Raw genomic sequence first — 18,100 nt, 5'->3', positions numbered from 1 at the left:
TTCCAAGGGTTGTAAACCATCCTGTGAACAAGGATAAGGTATTTCCGGAGCCTTATGTGAACAGCATATTGTTACACTCTGCTTGGAACAGGTGTTTCCAGCTAGCAATAGATTTAAAACAGCGAAGCGCTGACTGCTTCCTCCTGTGAGTACATGAGGCTGGGAGCTCCTGCTGCTCCAGCCAATTGCTGTACAAAGCTGCGATGGGTTTGAGAACCACTGAAAGAAAGAGTTTGTAACAAGGCTCAAACTGTACCTTTTGTGGAAACAATTATATGGAAAACATTTTGGAGAATCCCTCAATTGCCGGATCACTTCAAATTCCAATGTTACAGTAATAGTCTTCCCATCAATTATATCATTGAAGCATTTTGGGCTTGTTGTTTTTTTCAGAAGGGAAAACCCCTAAGAGCTAAACAAAATGATAGTCAAAGGTGGATCATATAACAGCATAACCCAAACCTGATGTGACTTGGATCCAGCACACTCTCACCACGCAAGACCTTTAGGAACATTTGGAAACCAGTTTAGAGCTGAACTCCAAGTCCTGGGCTTGAGAGACACTACCGTTAACTTCTCTCCTGGTCTCTAAATACATACATATATTCACAGACATTTAAGATAAAAGGGAGAGTTTGCAGCATTTTAAAAACGTATTTTGTAGTGCATTCAGAAGCCATGTGAAATGCATTTTGCGCACTGACATAACTCTGTCAAAAAGTACTCCTTTTGGCTTTAAGGCATATGATTCAACCCTTCTCTATGTGCTTAATAGATATATTCTCCTTTCTGTTATGTTGTCAGACACAGACTGACCATAGCTTAGATCTGTTGCAAGAGGCCAGGGAGAGCGTTTGAATGCATAGGTTTTTTTCAGGAGACCCCTCCAAAAGTAATGACTTACAAAATCTTTGTAAGCAATAAATTTCAATTTGACACTGGCTAAAAGATAAATGTACAACCTTCTACTCCATCATAATCTATCATTGTATCTAATCTGCCTCTTCTATAAAGAGCATTGTAAAGGCCCTGCTGCATTTTCACTGCGGAGGTCTCCGAAGAGACACGGCCAGTACTGAGCTTGCAAGCACCTCTTGTGGCAATCAGCTCCTGCAGTGACAGTAGGAAAAGACCTTCCCAAGAAGTTTCAGTTCCTTTCCTCCAACTTCTGTACATTTGTTTTGCTTGTGTTTCTCTGAGCGTCTCGGTTGGGGAATCGCACTAGACCCAAACCTTTTAAAGAGTGAGCCCAGGAAGAGGTCTGTCCATCAGTGGCTCATCTGCCACTGGAAAAAAAAAAAAAAAAGTCTCTTTCCTCAAAAGGAAATCAACTTGATGAACAAAAAAACCCATCAGGGTGAAAGCTCTTCCTTGCAGAGGCCCTGTGGTCACCAAGAAGAGCAGCCGCTTACCCTTCTTGGGACACCAGAGATGGGGGACTGCCTGCACGCTACACATAATGCTGCATAATACCACACACAAAAGTACCAGCCTATTTCCTCCCCCTTTGAGCTACAGAAGCTGTAAGAGCAAAAAGGTTCTTGAAAGCCCTTATCATTATGCTTTCCACAAGGAAAGAGCTTCCTTTATCTAGGATATGCATCTGGTTTTACCTAGACTGGTTTTCACCTCAGTTATGCCCCTTCCTGTTTTTTCCCCAGCTCTAACAAGGCAAAAGATTTCTTTGTGCATAAATATGAAACAGGCCTCCTGCTTTTCCTTAGAAAACAAACTTTTTGAGCAATAGGTGCATCTGTGGTGAATTGATGGGAGGTGTCTGTTTTTCACTCAGAGACCTAGAGTGGATTTTGCTATGCAGGGATTAGTGTCAACTCTAGTGTTCCTAAAGGGTTACAATCCTGTAATCCCCCAGCTCCATGCAATGCAGCTACTGTGGAATATCACAGAAGACCATGCTGGAGGCCAAAAACTGGATTTTTGTATTACACCTTGGATTCAGGCTTGTGAAACTTGGAAGAAAGTGCCACAGTTCATGACTTTGTAAGAACTCTTTCACTCCTACCTATGCGCTGCTTATTACTGGTGCTCCACAGATTGCACTGAAAAGTGGGTCTTCACGAAGAAAGAGAGAGGGGGCACTAATAACTGTAATTTTTTAAACACAGCCTTGATAAATTCACAGCCCCTGAACACTGGAGATTTTCAGTTTTGGGTAAAAACACTACCTTCAAACAAAGTATGCAATTTTCAAGTAATGCATATTGAGCTAGCATTGCTAATACTAAAGAGTATAAATTTTATGTCCAAGTTTTTCATCTTTTATAACTGTTAGAAACACAGATGACTATGATCACATTTTAAATTACAGCAGAACATGTGGATTATGTTTTAGTAGGACTTTTCCAGTTTTTATGTAAATATACTTTGGTCAAGCGCAAAGAGGGCTGCGCTCCTGTGACCTACACTGATGACTCTGTAATGTTCATGGCTGGTTAGAGAGCAAGAACTACCTCCTACTATAAAACCCATCAAACTATGGTTCTGTCTATTTTAGGAATAAAGTAACTGATAGGCTGCCTACAGCCACTGGACAGAAAATCCAGCGTGCCTCTGACTTTCCATTAAAGAATGGTTCCTTCCCAAAGGTTTAGCATCACCCTGTGAAAAGTACATGTGTTTTAACAAAAGGCCAAATTATATTTCTGAAAGATCAAAGACTAGCACTTGGCTAAATCAAGAACACTGCTGCTGCTGGCTTGCAAGTCCTATTGAGTAGCCTCACATTAATTTAGTGCTGTATTTAGGGAATGGGCTCGTCCACAACAATGTTAATGTGCAAGAGGCTCAGCCTGGTTTTTTGTTTGAGAAAACACACACTGTGACATGGAATCAATCTGTTCGGAGGGACCTTTTTTCCTCTGGTAGCTCACTGTTTTTTGTAGATTGAACTTTTTAAAAATCCCCAAGACTGTGGTTCTAAAGCAGCTTTTTTTTAAAGTGTGCATTCCCATTTTAAATTTCTCTCTTTTGTTATCTCTACTGGCTAAATACAGACTCATCATCCACTGTAGCTGTAACAGGTATCAGTGTATGAGCAAGCAGTTCAGCAAAGGTGAAAATCATACTTAGAATGTCCAAGTGAGAGACAGTAGCATCACCATCTTATCTGTCTCAAGTCAACTACAGTACTGCAACTTGAGTTTAATAAGCAAATGCAGCACAAGGTCGTACTGTATGTCATTACCTGGTAGCAAGAGCTGAGTGAGGCTCTACCTGCCATCGGTGTAGTCTTTCCTCTTTTACGGAGCCTATGACCACCCTGTTTATCTGAGCTGAGTGTCTAGCTCCATACAATAAAGGCAGGAAGGCATCTTCTGCCTCTGTCTTTGGATCTAAGAATCTCATCTTCTAATGAATACACCCCATTCATCTAAATAATGAAGAAACATAAGGAGGGATTGAACATTAATATACCGTTAATTTGAAGTAAAGAAGATAGAACTAAATATCTGGAAAAAAGAGGGAGGAGCAATTTCACATTTATATTCAAATGTCTTGAATTACTAGACATGACCAGCCATTGTAAAAAACTGCTAACTCATTAATACAATATATCCACTTTATAGAACAGTTTCAGTCAAACAATCCAGAAACTGTTCTTCTCTGAGCCCTTTATTTCACAGAGAACTTTCCACTTGCTACAAAAGCCCACCAGACTGTGCCCAACTCTACCAAATGAGAGCCAAAAACCCCTCCTATGTCTCAGGAAAGCCATACAGGTCAGATGAAATTGCATTGGTACACAAAGGCAATGACTCATACAGGAGCAGTAAAATGAAGGAGATGTATACCTTAATGATTTCAAAGACTCTTTCAGGTTATGATCTTTTCTATTTTGGAGTCGGGGGTCCCGTCCCATGCCACCCCCCCCCCCCGCCTTAAAAAGACTGTGTGCTAGTTTATCCTACTCACATGGAAATTAGAAAGCACAGGGAGGAAAAATCAAGGTCTTGCCTCTGTTGGAAGAGTGATAACTTATGATTTCCTTCTCTTTTTTAATTTCATGTGCAAGAATAGCTTTTACACCTAGATTTAATGGCATTTTACTTTCCATATATCTTCATTCATTCGTATCAAATTATTTGTGGCATGAGAAACCTCAATCAGTACGCGTCTTCCTGCATCAGATATCGCTGGCCTAAATACTTGCTTAAGGACAAAAACTCCAGCAAGCTTAGAGAGATTTAAAATCTTTTCAGAGAATATATAATGGATTTTATAAGTAATTTCTGTTTTCCCCATCACTTCTACTAAAATTTTCATCACTCTTTCAAAGTGCCTTGATCTGGAGATAGGCTGTGAAGCTGACAGTTTCTACTGGCTTTTATTTTTAATTCGATAGGAATTAAGGTGACTAAGGTCTGTGCAGAAAAGCTGCAGTGTAGTAAAAAAACCATGAAGCTTTGTTAAGATCTTCCTTCACTCGCACCGATGAGAAAGGCAAAATTTTACAGAAATGAAATTAAATCCAAAAAACATGAACAAGTTTGATCACCGGCCACTTAACACTTCATCAGGCAAAGCATCTTTCTCATTATCTCAGAAGATACTGGGTTTTTTTTCTTCTTTTCTTTTCTGTGAGGAGTGGTAGCTAACATATTTAGAAGGTTTACAATTACTGACCAACTGTTGCAGTTCCTTATCCCAGTTTTTCTAAGAACTCTCTCTCTCTATTAGCTAAAAAGATCACAGAGCAGCAGTGGAAGAACAGTAAAACTTACATTTTTCTCCCTCAGTTTTCAGGCACCTGGAAGCAGTAACAGGTTTTCCCCCCAAACAGATCATTTTCAAATGTTTTGCTACGTGTTTGGAGTTGTTTTTCTATTTCTCTGCCACAAAATGAGAGAATGCTACTTGCCGATATGGAATATTTTTAAGACCAGAAGGTCTGCTCTTTGGATTTCTACCTGAAAATTATGGGCAGGATGTTTCCTGTTACCTTCAGAGTCCAACTCCTTCAATCCACCTCTGGAAAGAAACAAACAATAGCAAATATCCAAAATGAAGGCTTGTTGCAATTAACTGATGATACTAACTAACATTAGTATCAAAATCCTACAGCCAAAAATCACCTTCTTCTCCTTAATGTTTATAAATCTCATACTGGATATTTGCACAGTAGAACTGTTGTAAATAACATGATTATACTAATAGATATCGCTTTGTAGCAATGATCTTAAAAGTTCAGCCAATACAGGTAGACTTCAAAATCATGTATTTTGGAATGATATTATTGATTGCAGTAGCGCCAATAATGAGGTAGATTCCTTCCAGATACACTACCTGAAGACCTTAAAATCTGAAAGGAAACAACAGGAGACAGCTGTGGGAACAAGAGAAGTGAGTCTGTGAAAGTAATGATGACAACATTTGAATGTTTTTGTTAGTTCTTGTATCACGTGAACAATCCTCACTTGCCCTTTCACCTGTGACTGATAAGCTGCTAAATTGTATAGGCTTTGCTCTAGTTCTTATTTCCTTTAAGACACACACTAACAATTTAGTGATAAATCAGAACTGATGTAAACACTGTACTATTTATTACATGAGGAAGTGGAAAATATGGTATTTTTAGACAAGTCTGAATGGGTACCTAAGTGCTATTTTAAAAACCTCCTCCCCAGAGGAATGTGATTTGTGGATGGCAGGGAGTAAACAGAGAAGGGCCGATATACACATTAAACTCACCAACTGCAATTACAATTACAATTTTGCATTATAGAAACACTAGTACTGATTACTGTTTTTTTTTAAATTCTCAAAACAATGAATCTATTCTTCTCATTTTAAAATTCTTAAACCATGAATTTTATTCCACGGATATATTTGACCTAAATTTTCAAGCTCTGCAGGTTAGCAGATGAATGACGGTAGACTGGCTTACAAAGGATATTAATTACAGAACTGCGATCTGTACTTTTCTGCACACCCAACTTGCCCAAGTAATAACGGCAGCATGGAGAGCTACAGGCGCACGAAGCCAGCAGCCCTCATATCACCCTGCTGGGGAGACGCACTTCAGCCAAACGTGCGCAAAAGCTAGCCAAAGTGAACTTTTCAGGCAATAACCCCCGTGAACGCGACCCCACGACCAGGTGTAGCCCCCGACCCTCTGCCCCGGCAGACACGGTGCCCAGGACCCCAGCGGGACACGGCGAGGCGAGCGGGCACCCGCGGGTCGGGGGCTTTTTGTGCCCCGGGTCCTGCGCCGACGCAGCCCACCATGAGGTCACTCCTCCGACACCAAAGGAGACCCCAAAGAAAGAAAGATCATGGTATTTTTTGCTGACACCTGGTAGCGAGGCGATTTCACTGCCTTAACGACAGCAGAAAAGAGGGTCCTGGACCTGAGATGTGAGAAGCACTGGGGAACAGCATCACCGTATTAGAATCTTTCAGGTGTTTTTTTTTTCTTCTTACTTGAACTCAGATCTTCAGAGAATGATCAGTTCGCTGTATGTTTGTCATCTGTGAAATGCACAGTAACAATCCCATAGATGTACACCAAAATACCTCAGGTCTACCCACACCCATCTGTGAATGGAGCCTCTGCCCATAAATCAACTGCGCCGACTGTAATAAGCATAAAGTAGGTCGAGCTAAAAATGCCCACAGAAAGAAAAAATGACAATAGTAAGTGAAAGACATCTCACAACCTTGCACCTTAGAGGAAAATAATTTGGGTGATAAATTTTCAGAGAAAGACTGACATTAACTCACCACATCTCTTTCGTTTTTTCTCTTTTTGTTCTGGGATGCTGATACTGCTTACTGCTTCTAAAATGTCTCGTCTGAGTATTAAATATTTCAATGTTTGATTCATGTCGTATCACTAACAGGGTGATTGGGAGGTAATGGATGGTGGGAAAGGACTGCAATATCTGATTATATTTTTAACATTCAAAAGCAACTTTTTCAAAGTCTTCAGGCAACTGTATTTATTGCAACAGGTGGAATTTGGTGAGGCAGCTCTCACCTGTCACATTTAGTTATCTTGCTTTTGCAGGGAGTTTTCCACATGTATGTAATGGATCCAATACACTTCATGGGAACTTGTATGGAGGTAAGCACTGTAAATGTACCGAGACACCTGACTTCAATAAACTGCATACATGCTATTTTAATTCAGGTAAGGTGCTAACAAGATTATCATGTACCTATACTCAGTTCAGGTTCCACAGGCAGTTCTGCTCATGGGTATCTTCACGCGTGGGCATCCCTGTTGCATCCTCACTGGAGGAAGAACTTTCCAGGCTGGGAAACACCCGCGGACCGTACAGCAGCAGAGCAGAAAAAACAAAACAAAGCACAACCAACGACAGCCTCCTTTCAACAGCTGGCAAGGAAGATTCAGTCCCACCTTGCATAAACGACGGCAGGACCCCCGGCTGGTGCTGGCAGGGGGTTAATGGGGGACCCCAGAGCTGCCCGAGCCTTTCTGCACAGCCACCGCTTGCAGCCTGCGGGACGGTCTCTGCTCGGGGCATTGCCCTGGTTTTCTGCCCCTGCGGTGCGAGGAAGACGCTTTCACTCCATTCCCAGGGTCCTTGAAATTAAGCGCTTTCTCTCCCTGTCACCCATGAAACGGCAAGCAGTTTCACCGCCACCTCACCATCAAACCACCAACTGAGCTGCCCTCCAGGAACGACGTGGGTTTCGTTCCGGACTGGAATTTCGGTGCAGGGGGTTCTGCTGAAGCCGCAGAGAATCATCTCTGACATGGGTACACTGCTCAGCCTCCCACCGGGCACGATTTGCCTCACACGGTGGTGACGAACCGCCTGCAGCATGGCAAGGAAAAAAAATCTTGCTTCCCAGCCAAAGGTTTCCCCTGGGTGCCGTCGCTCCGTACATCTCGGCATTTACTACGCAGCACTGCTTGTCTCGGTGCAACCAGAAAACTCTTCTATTGTGCTCGCACTTTCTAGGAGCTCAGAGGGGCTTTGTAAGTCTAAACACTACGGTTTCATTAATATCTGTGGTATTTCATTTTCCTAAACCAACCAATACTTATTATTCTATACTCTTTGTCTAAGAAGCTATTGCTGTTTCATGCTCTTTATAGAAAATCTTTCTTTGTAGAGAGAAAAATATTTTAAATGAACGCCTTTATGGACTTGAGCTTTGACTCTGCCTTCTCTTGAAACCTTTCAAACCCATGCAATACTTCAAGATATGCAGAAGTACCCTACCACCTTCCAAAGACAGCCTTCCCCTTCCTCTCACCCACACCTAAAGACACTTTTATGAACACATGGCTAGCCTTCGCCTATATCCCAATCAAATGGTAAACAGGTCTGCTGAGCCTTTTTTCCTATGAGCTACTAACTGCAAAATACCTAGGTTTTCTAAAAAAAAAAACAACAAAAAAAAGCCAAATGCCCCTGAAAGGCTGCTTTTATGAACACATTCAATATGTTCAGTTATCTGCCACTTTTCCACTTCAGAAAACTAATAACAATGGCTTACGTGAGAGACAAAACTTCCCCATGAGCCCAATTCTGAGCTGTGGCTGGCAGCATCTCTCATCGTCAACGGCCAGTCTGTCTACACACAGGCTGTCCCAAAGATTGGGCCTCAGGTACTAAGAGGCAAAGAGGCAAAAGACAAAAAAACAAACCCCAAACCCCACATATGTGACAGAGTATTGCAGGATCAGGCTCAAAATGTTATACATCTGAAATGTGTGAAGCAACAAAAGCCTGACCGTGAGTCATTCCCGTTTTGCATCAGCTTGCTTTCAAATTGCTCCCTGTGGAATTTAACAGACATAATAGAAAATAATAGAATTGAAAAATGGGAACTATTTCCACATTGTGGGTTTTTCCCACAGTGGATACAATTTGAATTGCTAATTTGCTGCCAGATGTGCCACTACAGACTCTGTGACAACCATCCTCTTCCTTCGGTACTTAATTATTTCTTATTGTGACACACTGGGTATGCTACAGGATTATATTTAGCCCAGGTTCAAGGGTTTTCATTTTTGTGTTTAATGAAAGAACCCTTAGAAATAGGTAAATTCAAACCTATGTGGCATAACATTTTAGATAATTTAAAAGGCTGAGAGTAACTTTATTTATGAAAACATTGAAGGTGAACTCCTGTCTCCAATAAAGCCCGTGGGAGTTCTACATTGCTTTCACATCCTCTAGAGATTTTCTTTTCTATTTAAAAAATCTACCAGCAGCTTTTAGTAAGTGGCCTTTGTTCAACCATACCTCAGTCACAAAAGTTAAACCGAGTTCCACAGAGCAACGACAGGCAATATAGGAAGAATATGCAGCAAAATCTTTAGCATTACAAAATGTGCTTTTTATGTCAATTGCTAAAGAACTACCCAGAATGGAAGGACTTGTATAAACAGAGTGTGAGAATTGGAAAAGGTACTGAAATTAATGCAGAACCACTAATTTGGGAAAAACTGGAGCATCATGTTAGCTATGTCATCCTACCTGAAAGCTATCTCATCATATCTGAAATAAGCACACAGCATTTGCCAATAGGTATTATACCAATGTTAGTATCGGCGCAGTTAATGATTTCCAGAACTATAACACAGCAGGAAATATCGCCTGTCCTTTCAAATGATGTTACTTTGGGCACTTTAAATTGAAAAGCCTAAAAAAAAGGCAAATTAGGAGAACCACTTGGGACTCAGAGAAAACCCGGGCCACGTGCCGGCCATGTGGACACTGTTGGTCCACTCCTGAGAGGATAACTCCGAGTAGGGTGGACGTGCTCTCCTGCCAGAGGAGGTTTCCCCTGGCAATGCACACACAGCCCGTGTGCATCGAGTGGGATCTTCTGCAAGTAAAAGGTTGCTGATGATTTCCAAATCGATCTTTATTTCAAAATTAACAGCGAATCTTACTTAGTGATCACGTATCACTTTTCTTTAGAAGAAGAAAAACGCGTTTTAATGAAATGTAATTTAAAAGAAACCTGATGCTCATTAGGCTCATCTGGCATGAAGCAACCAACATCCGTAAAGTCATACAAGAGTTACTACTTAGTCTCACCATCGTTCTCCTCTGTGAAAACGAAGTACTACCAACACATAATAGTGTCGCGATAAATCCCCTGATTTTTGTTGGGTCTCCATTACACGGTAATCGTTACCAAAATGTATAACAGGGCTTTGGGGCTTTTTATCTTTCAGTCTGTATCTTCTTGAGTAGTAGAACAGATTTTGAATGCAATAGTACCTGCTGCAATTTCTGGATAGAACCAAATAGATACTTTGATTACTTCTCCTCCTTGTTCAACTTTTGTTAGTATTTATTTTCGTAGTTTACATTATTCCCAAGCACACACAGAAAACCATGTGATTAAAATTAATGAGACGACGAGTGGTTCCTGTGGCACATGCCAAAGTGAACCTATCTCAAAAGCCTTTTTGAAACGTCCCCTGAAACCCAGCTCTGAGCCCAGTGCCTGAGATGGGACCATTTATTCTTTCTTCCTCAGAGAACTTGCCTTGAGACCTAAAGCCTTGATAGACAAGGTACCAGGCAATGACTTATTGGTGTTTACAGAAAAAAAAAGGAAAAATAACCTTCTTTTTCGTGTCCCAAGATGCTTCTAGAGTTTTCTTATCCTGAATCTGGCTGCAGTTAAATACCCAAGTCTTCTGCATAGGAGACTTCAGTCCCACCATAAGCAATAAGGAGAGCAATGTCATTTTCGCTTTCTTCCACCGCCTTTATTGCAGGATTTAAACCTGACTTTTCTAAAGATGATTGCTCTTCATGGACTTTTCTGAAGCTCCTTTCTCCCTCTTAAGTCCTTTTAGACCTACTCTTTTTTGCAGCTTCAGCATCAAAAATTGCAAAACTTTTGTCTGAAGTTGCCTACATATCTACAATGCCTACTCATTACTTCCAAATAACCTTTTTAAAATACCATACTACAAGAATCGCAAATTTAGGTAAATCTTGAATTTCTGCCTCAATAAAATTTCAGGGAAAGGATCTTAGGAACCTTTAAGGGAGAATATTAGTGCCAATATTCCTTCTTGAGTAATTCCTCCACAAGAATATAAATTTGCATTTCGTAATGGGATGAAGGAATTAGCATGTCACATTGTGCACTGTGAAATAAACCTCAGTGATTGTCCTGGAAGAATGCAGTAAGGCATCCTGAGGTCACGTTTCTTGTAACCTGTGTTACAGACACATTCTGTTAAAGACACCATTACAGATCTGTCATAAATATTGATGACAGATGGACCAGACAACCAGTTTTGTTAGACTATCATTAGATTTTTAAATGCAGCTACATTTTATTACATCTGGAGTCAACTTGTGCTCAGCTGGGTAACCAGGGTCATTGCTGCATCTCTGAGGAGCTCTGCAAGTCCAAACACTTGATTTAAGAAACTAACATGAAACACTGCTTAAACTAGAACAAAAGATTGCTATGACCTTCTGGGCTACTGTCAGGCTAAAAACATCCCTTATGTTCTGTACACTTTGCATTAAGCAATTTGTCAAAATTCTTCAAGGAAAGTGCTCTTCATTTGGTTTCTGTAAAAGCTGTGTAACTTGAAACTGGATTAAACTTGTACAACTTTCTGATATGGATGAGGTCTTCAAATCTGTATCTATCAATTTCCGTAAGAGTTACATCTGTTAACTAATGCTGCTTTTGACCCTAAGTACAAATTATACCTTACTACCTGCCAACTGCACAGAGGATGCAGCAGGTCTGGTCACGCGTTTCCAGGGGTCTGCTACAGACCTGCATTTCCATTCTTTATGTCTAAGCACCCCATGGTCCTTATTAATTTTTCTCTTTATTCCATAGCAATCACGTTCCATGCATATACTTCTTCTTCAGTTAAGCTATTTTAAAGGATATGTTCTTGTGCCAGATTTACAAAGGCATTACTCACCTAACACTTCAGATGAACGCAGACAAGGGCAGGCAGACAGCTAACCTGCCCACGCTCTTCTGACAACGCCTCCGAGCTCCTATCTGTATCAATCTGGTCCGCACTCTGGTTAACTCACTGAATTCCTTCTTAGCCAACGGACTTCATATTTTCCATGCTCTTTCTACTCCTTTCTGCTGGCTTCCCTCGAGTTGTAATTACAGTATTTGAAGGATTCCCAATTTGTTTTGAGCAGCTTCTGTATTTTGACATCTACTATTCCTTGCCTTGCCTTGCTCGCTCACTTCCTTTTTAAACACATACGTATTTTCAGGGACTTTTTTTTAGTGCGTTTCGGTATTTCTGTACTTTTTTGAAGATTTTAAATTAGATTACTTTTACTGTTAGGGTCTTTTTAAAATTATTTCCACCCTAAAAAATTCCCTTTCATGCTTTAGTGTCACGATGTTAAGTTTCAACACAATCCCTCCCGTGAGAATTCCTTGTCTGAGAGAATATGAGGGAACTGAAACTGCCTATGAAAATATGAAAAAAGTTCCCAGCACTGTAGCAGATGACATTCTTCAAATCCTTTTTCTGACTTGGGATGACTTAAGCTGTGTGCCATGACAACTGAAAAGCAATATGTGACAGGGAGATCTTTATCCCTCATCACAAAATGCTGCGCTCCTCCTTCTTTATTTTTACAAGTTAGCATTGTGAAGATAACAAAAATAATAAAAACAGGTTAATGGAGTGTTACACAAGCTCTGGCGCTTTTTGTGATATGTGACTTTCTAGAAAAGCATCATCCAGCACAGCGTTCCCTCACCCGGGAAGTGGGAACTGAACCACTGGCTCCCTGTCCTTCTCAGCCCATCACAATTTTAGGAGTCCAGCCCTAAAACTCTCCTGCTGAGGAGAGAAGGAGAGCAGGGAAACCACCTTCCAAATTCATGCTCTACCCTGCAGTGTGAACTGCCCCCCCGGCAAACTTCCCTCCTGCTCTTGCTTCTCTGGGCTTACTTCCACAGCTGACAGAACCCTACGTTCTCACAAGCGTTTCAAGGAGGTTTCTAGCCAGGACATCTCTACTTTATTTTTGTTTATTCAGTAGCAGCAACTTCCAGGCTTTTGATGCATCGTTCTCCCTCCCCTGGTAATTCTTCATTTGTTTTTTGTACTAAGCAACACAAGAGGGGAACTCAAAAGAAATTTAGATCAAGAAGAGCAATAATATCCTTCCAAACTCTGTTTTCTTCCTTCAGCAGAAGAAGGAGAGGACAAAAAACCAAACAAATCCAGGCCCGCTTGGTGACAGAGCTGCAGAACTACCAGCCTCAAAGGAAAACTTACTCCAGAGCAGTACTGATCATCAGCATCCTGCATAAAGCACTAACGGGAAAAGTTAACTGTGCTCATATATGGACTTAGGAATATTTTCAGAAAGGAGAAGAAAGAGCTTACAAGCTGAGCCACACAGGTTATTTTGTCTCCACACCTTTTAAAGCAGCAAAACGAAGATCACAAATGTACGATCTCCACTATATAATGGTATACTTGCAACAATAAACTGTTTAACTGCAGATTGGTTCCTAGCTACCAATGGAACCGGATGAAAGAATCATTGAACAATGACATAAAAAATGAAAAGCTGCAAAAGACTCAATAGAGTATTTTCACACATATATCAACTCTAAAATACAGAGTTACAGAATACCTACTAATACAGACTATACCATGTGGATGGTTAACACAAAACCTCTCTGTGGATGAGCTGAAGTGATTATTTTCAATCTGGCATGAGAATGTGCTTTGCTGTCTTCTCTCTCCCTCCCATCCCTTATTGCCTCCTCTATTGTCATGGCAAATTTCTAAATTTGCTTTCATTATGCAGTTAGGTAACACCAGATTTTGAAACTCTGTCTTTCTGAGTATATATGATACTGGTCTCCAGGCAAGATCTAATATGAAGAGGTGTTAAACCTTGTGAGATGCAAATATCTGATACTCTGGAAATGTGGCTAGTAAGGAGGCAAAAACAGTCCCCCCAGCATGTGGAGAAAAGCAGCGACATTTTCTGGATCACACTCTGGTCTCAGCCAGATCAGGAGATTCCACCGGAGCCACGATTTTATTTTCTCATATATATTTGCAAATCCCTCTTCATTGCCAGCGTGAGGCAGGTAAATCCATCAACGTTAATGAATGAGACGCTGCCCTGCATGATCTACAATTAGTATATTACATGCTGTCATAGTTGTTTTCCAAATATTTCAGTATTAGATTTGGCAAGGAGAGGAAATGAGCAGTACCAAGCCAGCCTTTTGGGACTCCATATGCAGACAGCAATGCAACCGAAGATGCGGGGATCAACCCTTTGGGGATCCTATGCAGACAATGATATATAAACTGTTGTTGTCTCGACAGGAATGAAAACGAGACAGGGAAGGTACCGGTCTTCAGGCTACACGTGGTGGGTAATAAAGCGGATGTTGTGGAGTCTGTTTTACTGCAGGAAGGTGAATTTAATGAAAACCTGTGCCTGGCAGGGAGGTTCTACAGCTCACAAACAGACCATGGGAAAAATACGCTTCTGCAGAAACCCCACAAAAAACCACTACCCAGCCTTGGCAAGTTGACTTGAAAGAGAGAACTGATGAATTTTGATAAAAAGAATGGAGGAAAATAAGTAAGTCACCTATGGATCTTAGCATTTTTGGAAATAATTCCTTTTGAATCTCAAATTTATACATTTATACTTTAGGGACAAGGTAAAAATCTGAAAACAAAGCAATGGTAAAACTCCAGCTGTTTGTGCCCAAATTCATTTAAAGAATTTAACCGTTAGGAAGTTTCTTCTTCATGTTATGTTTTGCAAGTTGAGTTTAATTACTTTAAGAATCAAAATACGGTATTGTCTTACTACCATAACCTGTTACATGATTCGTCTATTTTAAAGAAAACTAATTTTTAAATTGTGAAAATGAAACTGTACTGTACATACTTAACAGAGGTTATCAGATCAGGATTGTGAAAATAGTTAATATAGTCAGTTGGACAGCCCTCCCTTCACCATCCCGCTCCTCAAAAAGCAAGTTATCCTTCCTTCCCTCTCCTGCCTCACAGAAAAGAAACAAAAACTTAGAGGAAACAAAAGTTCAGCTTATTTGTTTACAGTGTTAAAAAAAAAACCACAAAACCAAAAACCTTTCCAATAAATGCATGCAAGATAGCATTGCAAAAAAACATTATCCCAGCGAAAGAAGATACTGAAAGCCAACAGTACAAGTTTTAGCAACTGAAAAATGTCATTAGCACAAGCGGTATACGTAATTCGTTCAGTTACTTTTTGGCAGTGAAATTAAGTTTTGTTTATGGATAATGTCCAATGACTTTATATGACAGGCAAATTCAAGAGCTACAAAAATTCCACAGAAAGGGTGATAAAAGACCTGAGCGAAACTTCCCTTTTGTCAGGTGAAGTTCTCTGAAAAAGGTGGTTTTCCTTTGCAAAATAACGTGAATATGCCTTGATGTCCCCTGTGGAGATGTCGGGACTGCAGTCACACCTAAAGTTTCAGTTTCCCAGCAGAAAGGTTTCTCCATCCCATTCACATCTGTCTGGAAATGACAGATTATCCTGCTCCGTACCACTGTAGTTAGGGCACTTCTCTGAGGGAGGCAGACAGAGAAACTGAACTCATGCCTCCCACATCATTCATGAGGCTTCCAGAAGTTGCTGAATCCCAGAACTTCTTTTACTTGGTTTTCATAAAAAATGCAGAAAACAGAATTTGATGTCAAAGTTTAATTTCAGGTCAAATGGAATATTTGCTTAAGCAGAGAATTTTTTTTTTTTTAACAGTATGAACAAATAAGAGGAACTTTCAGTTTGGATTCAAGCTACAATTTTGTTTCTTTTCTGGGAAGCTGGAGAGATAAAGAGTAGTAACTTGCTTTTGGGCAAGTGGGATGGTGCAGGGACGACTGTCCAACCAGGTAAATTCACTCTTTTCATCACCCTGATCTGATCACTGCTGCAGAAGGAGCTGCTGGGGGATGAGGGCTGATGCCTGCGCTGAATTTCTTCGTATCCCTTGACTCAGTTCCCCAGGACCCCAGCCCTGAGACGGAGGATGCTGGCAGCTTCACAGCCAGCTGCGTGCCTTCTGCTGGGTGGGAAGGCTACCCTTTCAGAAAGGACAGCCATGGGGGGACTTGGTCTTTCATGCCACACGTACAGTGGGGCCAAACCTCCCTCACCCTCGCACGCTTGAGACACAGGGAATTGATGGACCTCGGCAGGGGCGAGTGTCCACGCAATGTCAGGGCTGGGTTTGGGCTCCAGCTCAGGCCTAGACCTCATATATAGGATCAATGTATCTGCAGGATCTTCAAAAATCTCCTGTAATGTACATTCGGATCTCACATGTTACCAACCAAGAGGGTAACTACATCGTAAGTTGTCCTGGGCAGAAAAGTTGATTTAAAACATTTCTAGCCTATTGTGCTCATTCCCACCCCCACGCCATAGGTTGCTGCCCCCTCAGATGTGTTAATACAACTTTTTGTACTTGTATCTTTTGCAGAAATTTACAGTGAATCAGATCACTAAAAACCTGTATTAAAAACAATCCTTTGAGGGGGGGAAGTAAAGACAGTTATAGGAAAAATCCTACAAGTACATACGTCCAAGACACAAGAAAAGCCCCTCTCCAAATAGCACCAAACCCAAATTATTGCATTATTTGCGATGTAAAGACCACTTATGTTGCCAGAATGTCATGTCATTAACCCAATTAAAATAACTCAGGCTTTCTTTCCAAAAGCTCCTGTCACAGAGCATATTTTGGAGATTGTTCATGCAGACTACAAGTAAAAGTGTCTTAGTTTTAATGTAAGTTGTAGTAATAGTAGTGAGAGGAGTTGCCCTTTCTAATCGTCAATATTGTTGCTAAAACATCCCAGGCTAGAGGGGCACAAAGTGCCTCCAGCCCTGGAGGATCGTGAGCAGGAACCACCAAGCTGCATGGTGTTAGTTACACATTCGGCAGGAAATCTTTCCCAAGTTGTCACCTGATTCAGTGAAGTACACTTCTGTCCCTGCGATTAACCAAGGAACAGGCAAAACCCGAGCCACAAACCTTCTACTGACACAAAACCCCCCAAAGAGTTCACCAGCAACAAACCGAATACCAGCAGAACCCTGAAAAGTCTGGTTTTAGCACAGGAGCCCTGCGTGGCGTTCTAGGAACAGGGAGCAAACTTACATTTCTGGGGGGTGCTAAACAAAAAAAAAAACACCAACATAGAAGGGAAACACAAACTTTGACCGGGGATGGACCGCCCAGCAAGGAGGACGGCCGAGCCCAGCAGACGAACGATGCCGCCCGCTCCCTCTCCCCAGCATCCTGCGGGAGGGCGAGACCCAGCTCGAACCTGACGGCGGGAAAACGGGAATTTCATCCGCTCCCTCCTCCCTTACACCGGACCGGACCCGGGGGGGCCGGCAGGGCGCGGTGTGCTCACCCGGCGGTTGCGGTCGGTCTCCCGCACCTCGTCCTCCTCGGGGCCTTGGCGGATGAGCGCCCTGAGCACGACGGCGTTGTTGGTGCAGCAGGCTCGGAAGAGGCTGAGCGCCTCGGGGCTGTCGGGCTCCCCCCGCTCCAGGGACCAGCGGTCCTCCTCCTCCTCCTCCTCGTCCTCCAGCCCCCTCGGCGGGTAGAAGGAGTCGTCCGAGGCGATGCTGCAGGTGTCGGGCAGCTCGGAGAAGTCCTCGTACTCCTCGCAGTCCTCCTCCTCCTCCTCCTCCTCCTCCTCCGGCCCCTCGGCGGCCGTCCCCGCCGCCCCCTCCTCGGGGCCGCTCTCCGCCTCAGCGCCCGGCAGCTCCTTCTCCGCCGCCGGCGCGGGGCAGACCCTCTCCCCGGCCAGCTGCTCCCCGTCCCCCGACAGCAGCACCATGTCGGCCCCGGGGCCGGCAGCCGGCAGCTCCCCCCCGCCCCGAGGGCTGCCCGGCACCGCGGCTAGCGGCTCCGCCGGGCCTCCCTCCCTCGCCCAACGGCCGCGGGGAGCCTCGGCTTCTTCCCCGTGCGAGCAAACTGGGCGGCGGGCAACGATCCCTCAGCCCCCCCCTCGCCCCCTCCAGCCCTCAGGCAAGGCTCAGGCTCCTCCCGCGGGTCGCCCTGCGGCAGCCCGGCGGCC

At 42.6% G+C, this 18,100-nt stretch overlaps 1 protein-coding gene across 1 annotated transcript in view; it reads right to left on the bottom strand.

Moving 5' to 3' along the window:
- Positions 1-17,860, bottom strand: part of ANKRD33B (ankyrin repeat domain 33B) — a 38,914-nt gene extending 21,054 nt beyond the window's left edge. Inside the window, exon 1 of the mRNA XM_010571446.1 lies at positions 17,429-17,860. Within this exon, the coding sequence (XP_010569748.1) occupies positions 17,429-17,860 (432 nt within the window). The remainder of the gene's footprint in view (positions 1-17,428) is intronic.
- Positions 17,861-18,100: the final 240 nt, after the last annotated feature.

Source organism: Haliaeetus leucocephalus, unplaced genomic scaffold, assembly GCF_000737465.1.
Source record: "Haliaeetus leucocephalus isolate CR32 unplaced genomic scaffold, Haliaeetus_leucocephalus-4.0 Scaffold328, whole genome shotgun sequence".
NCBI classification, from domain to species: Eukaryota; Metazoa; Chordata; class Aves; order Accipitriformes; family Accipitridae; genus Haliaeetus; species Haliaeetus leucocephalus.
This window is presented reverse-complemented; position numbering and strand designations above follow the sequence as displayed.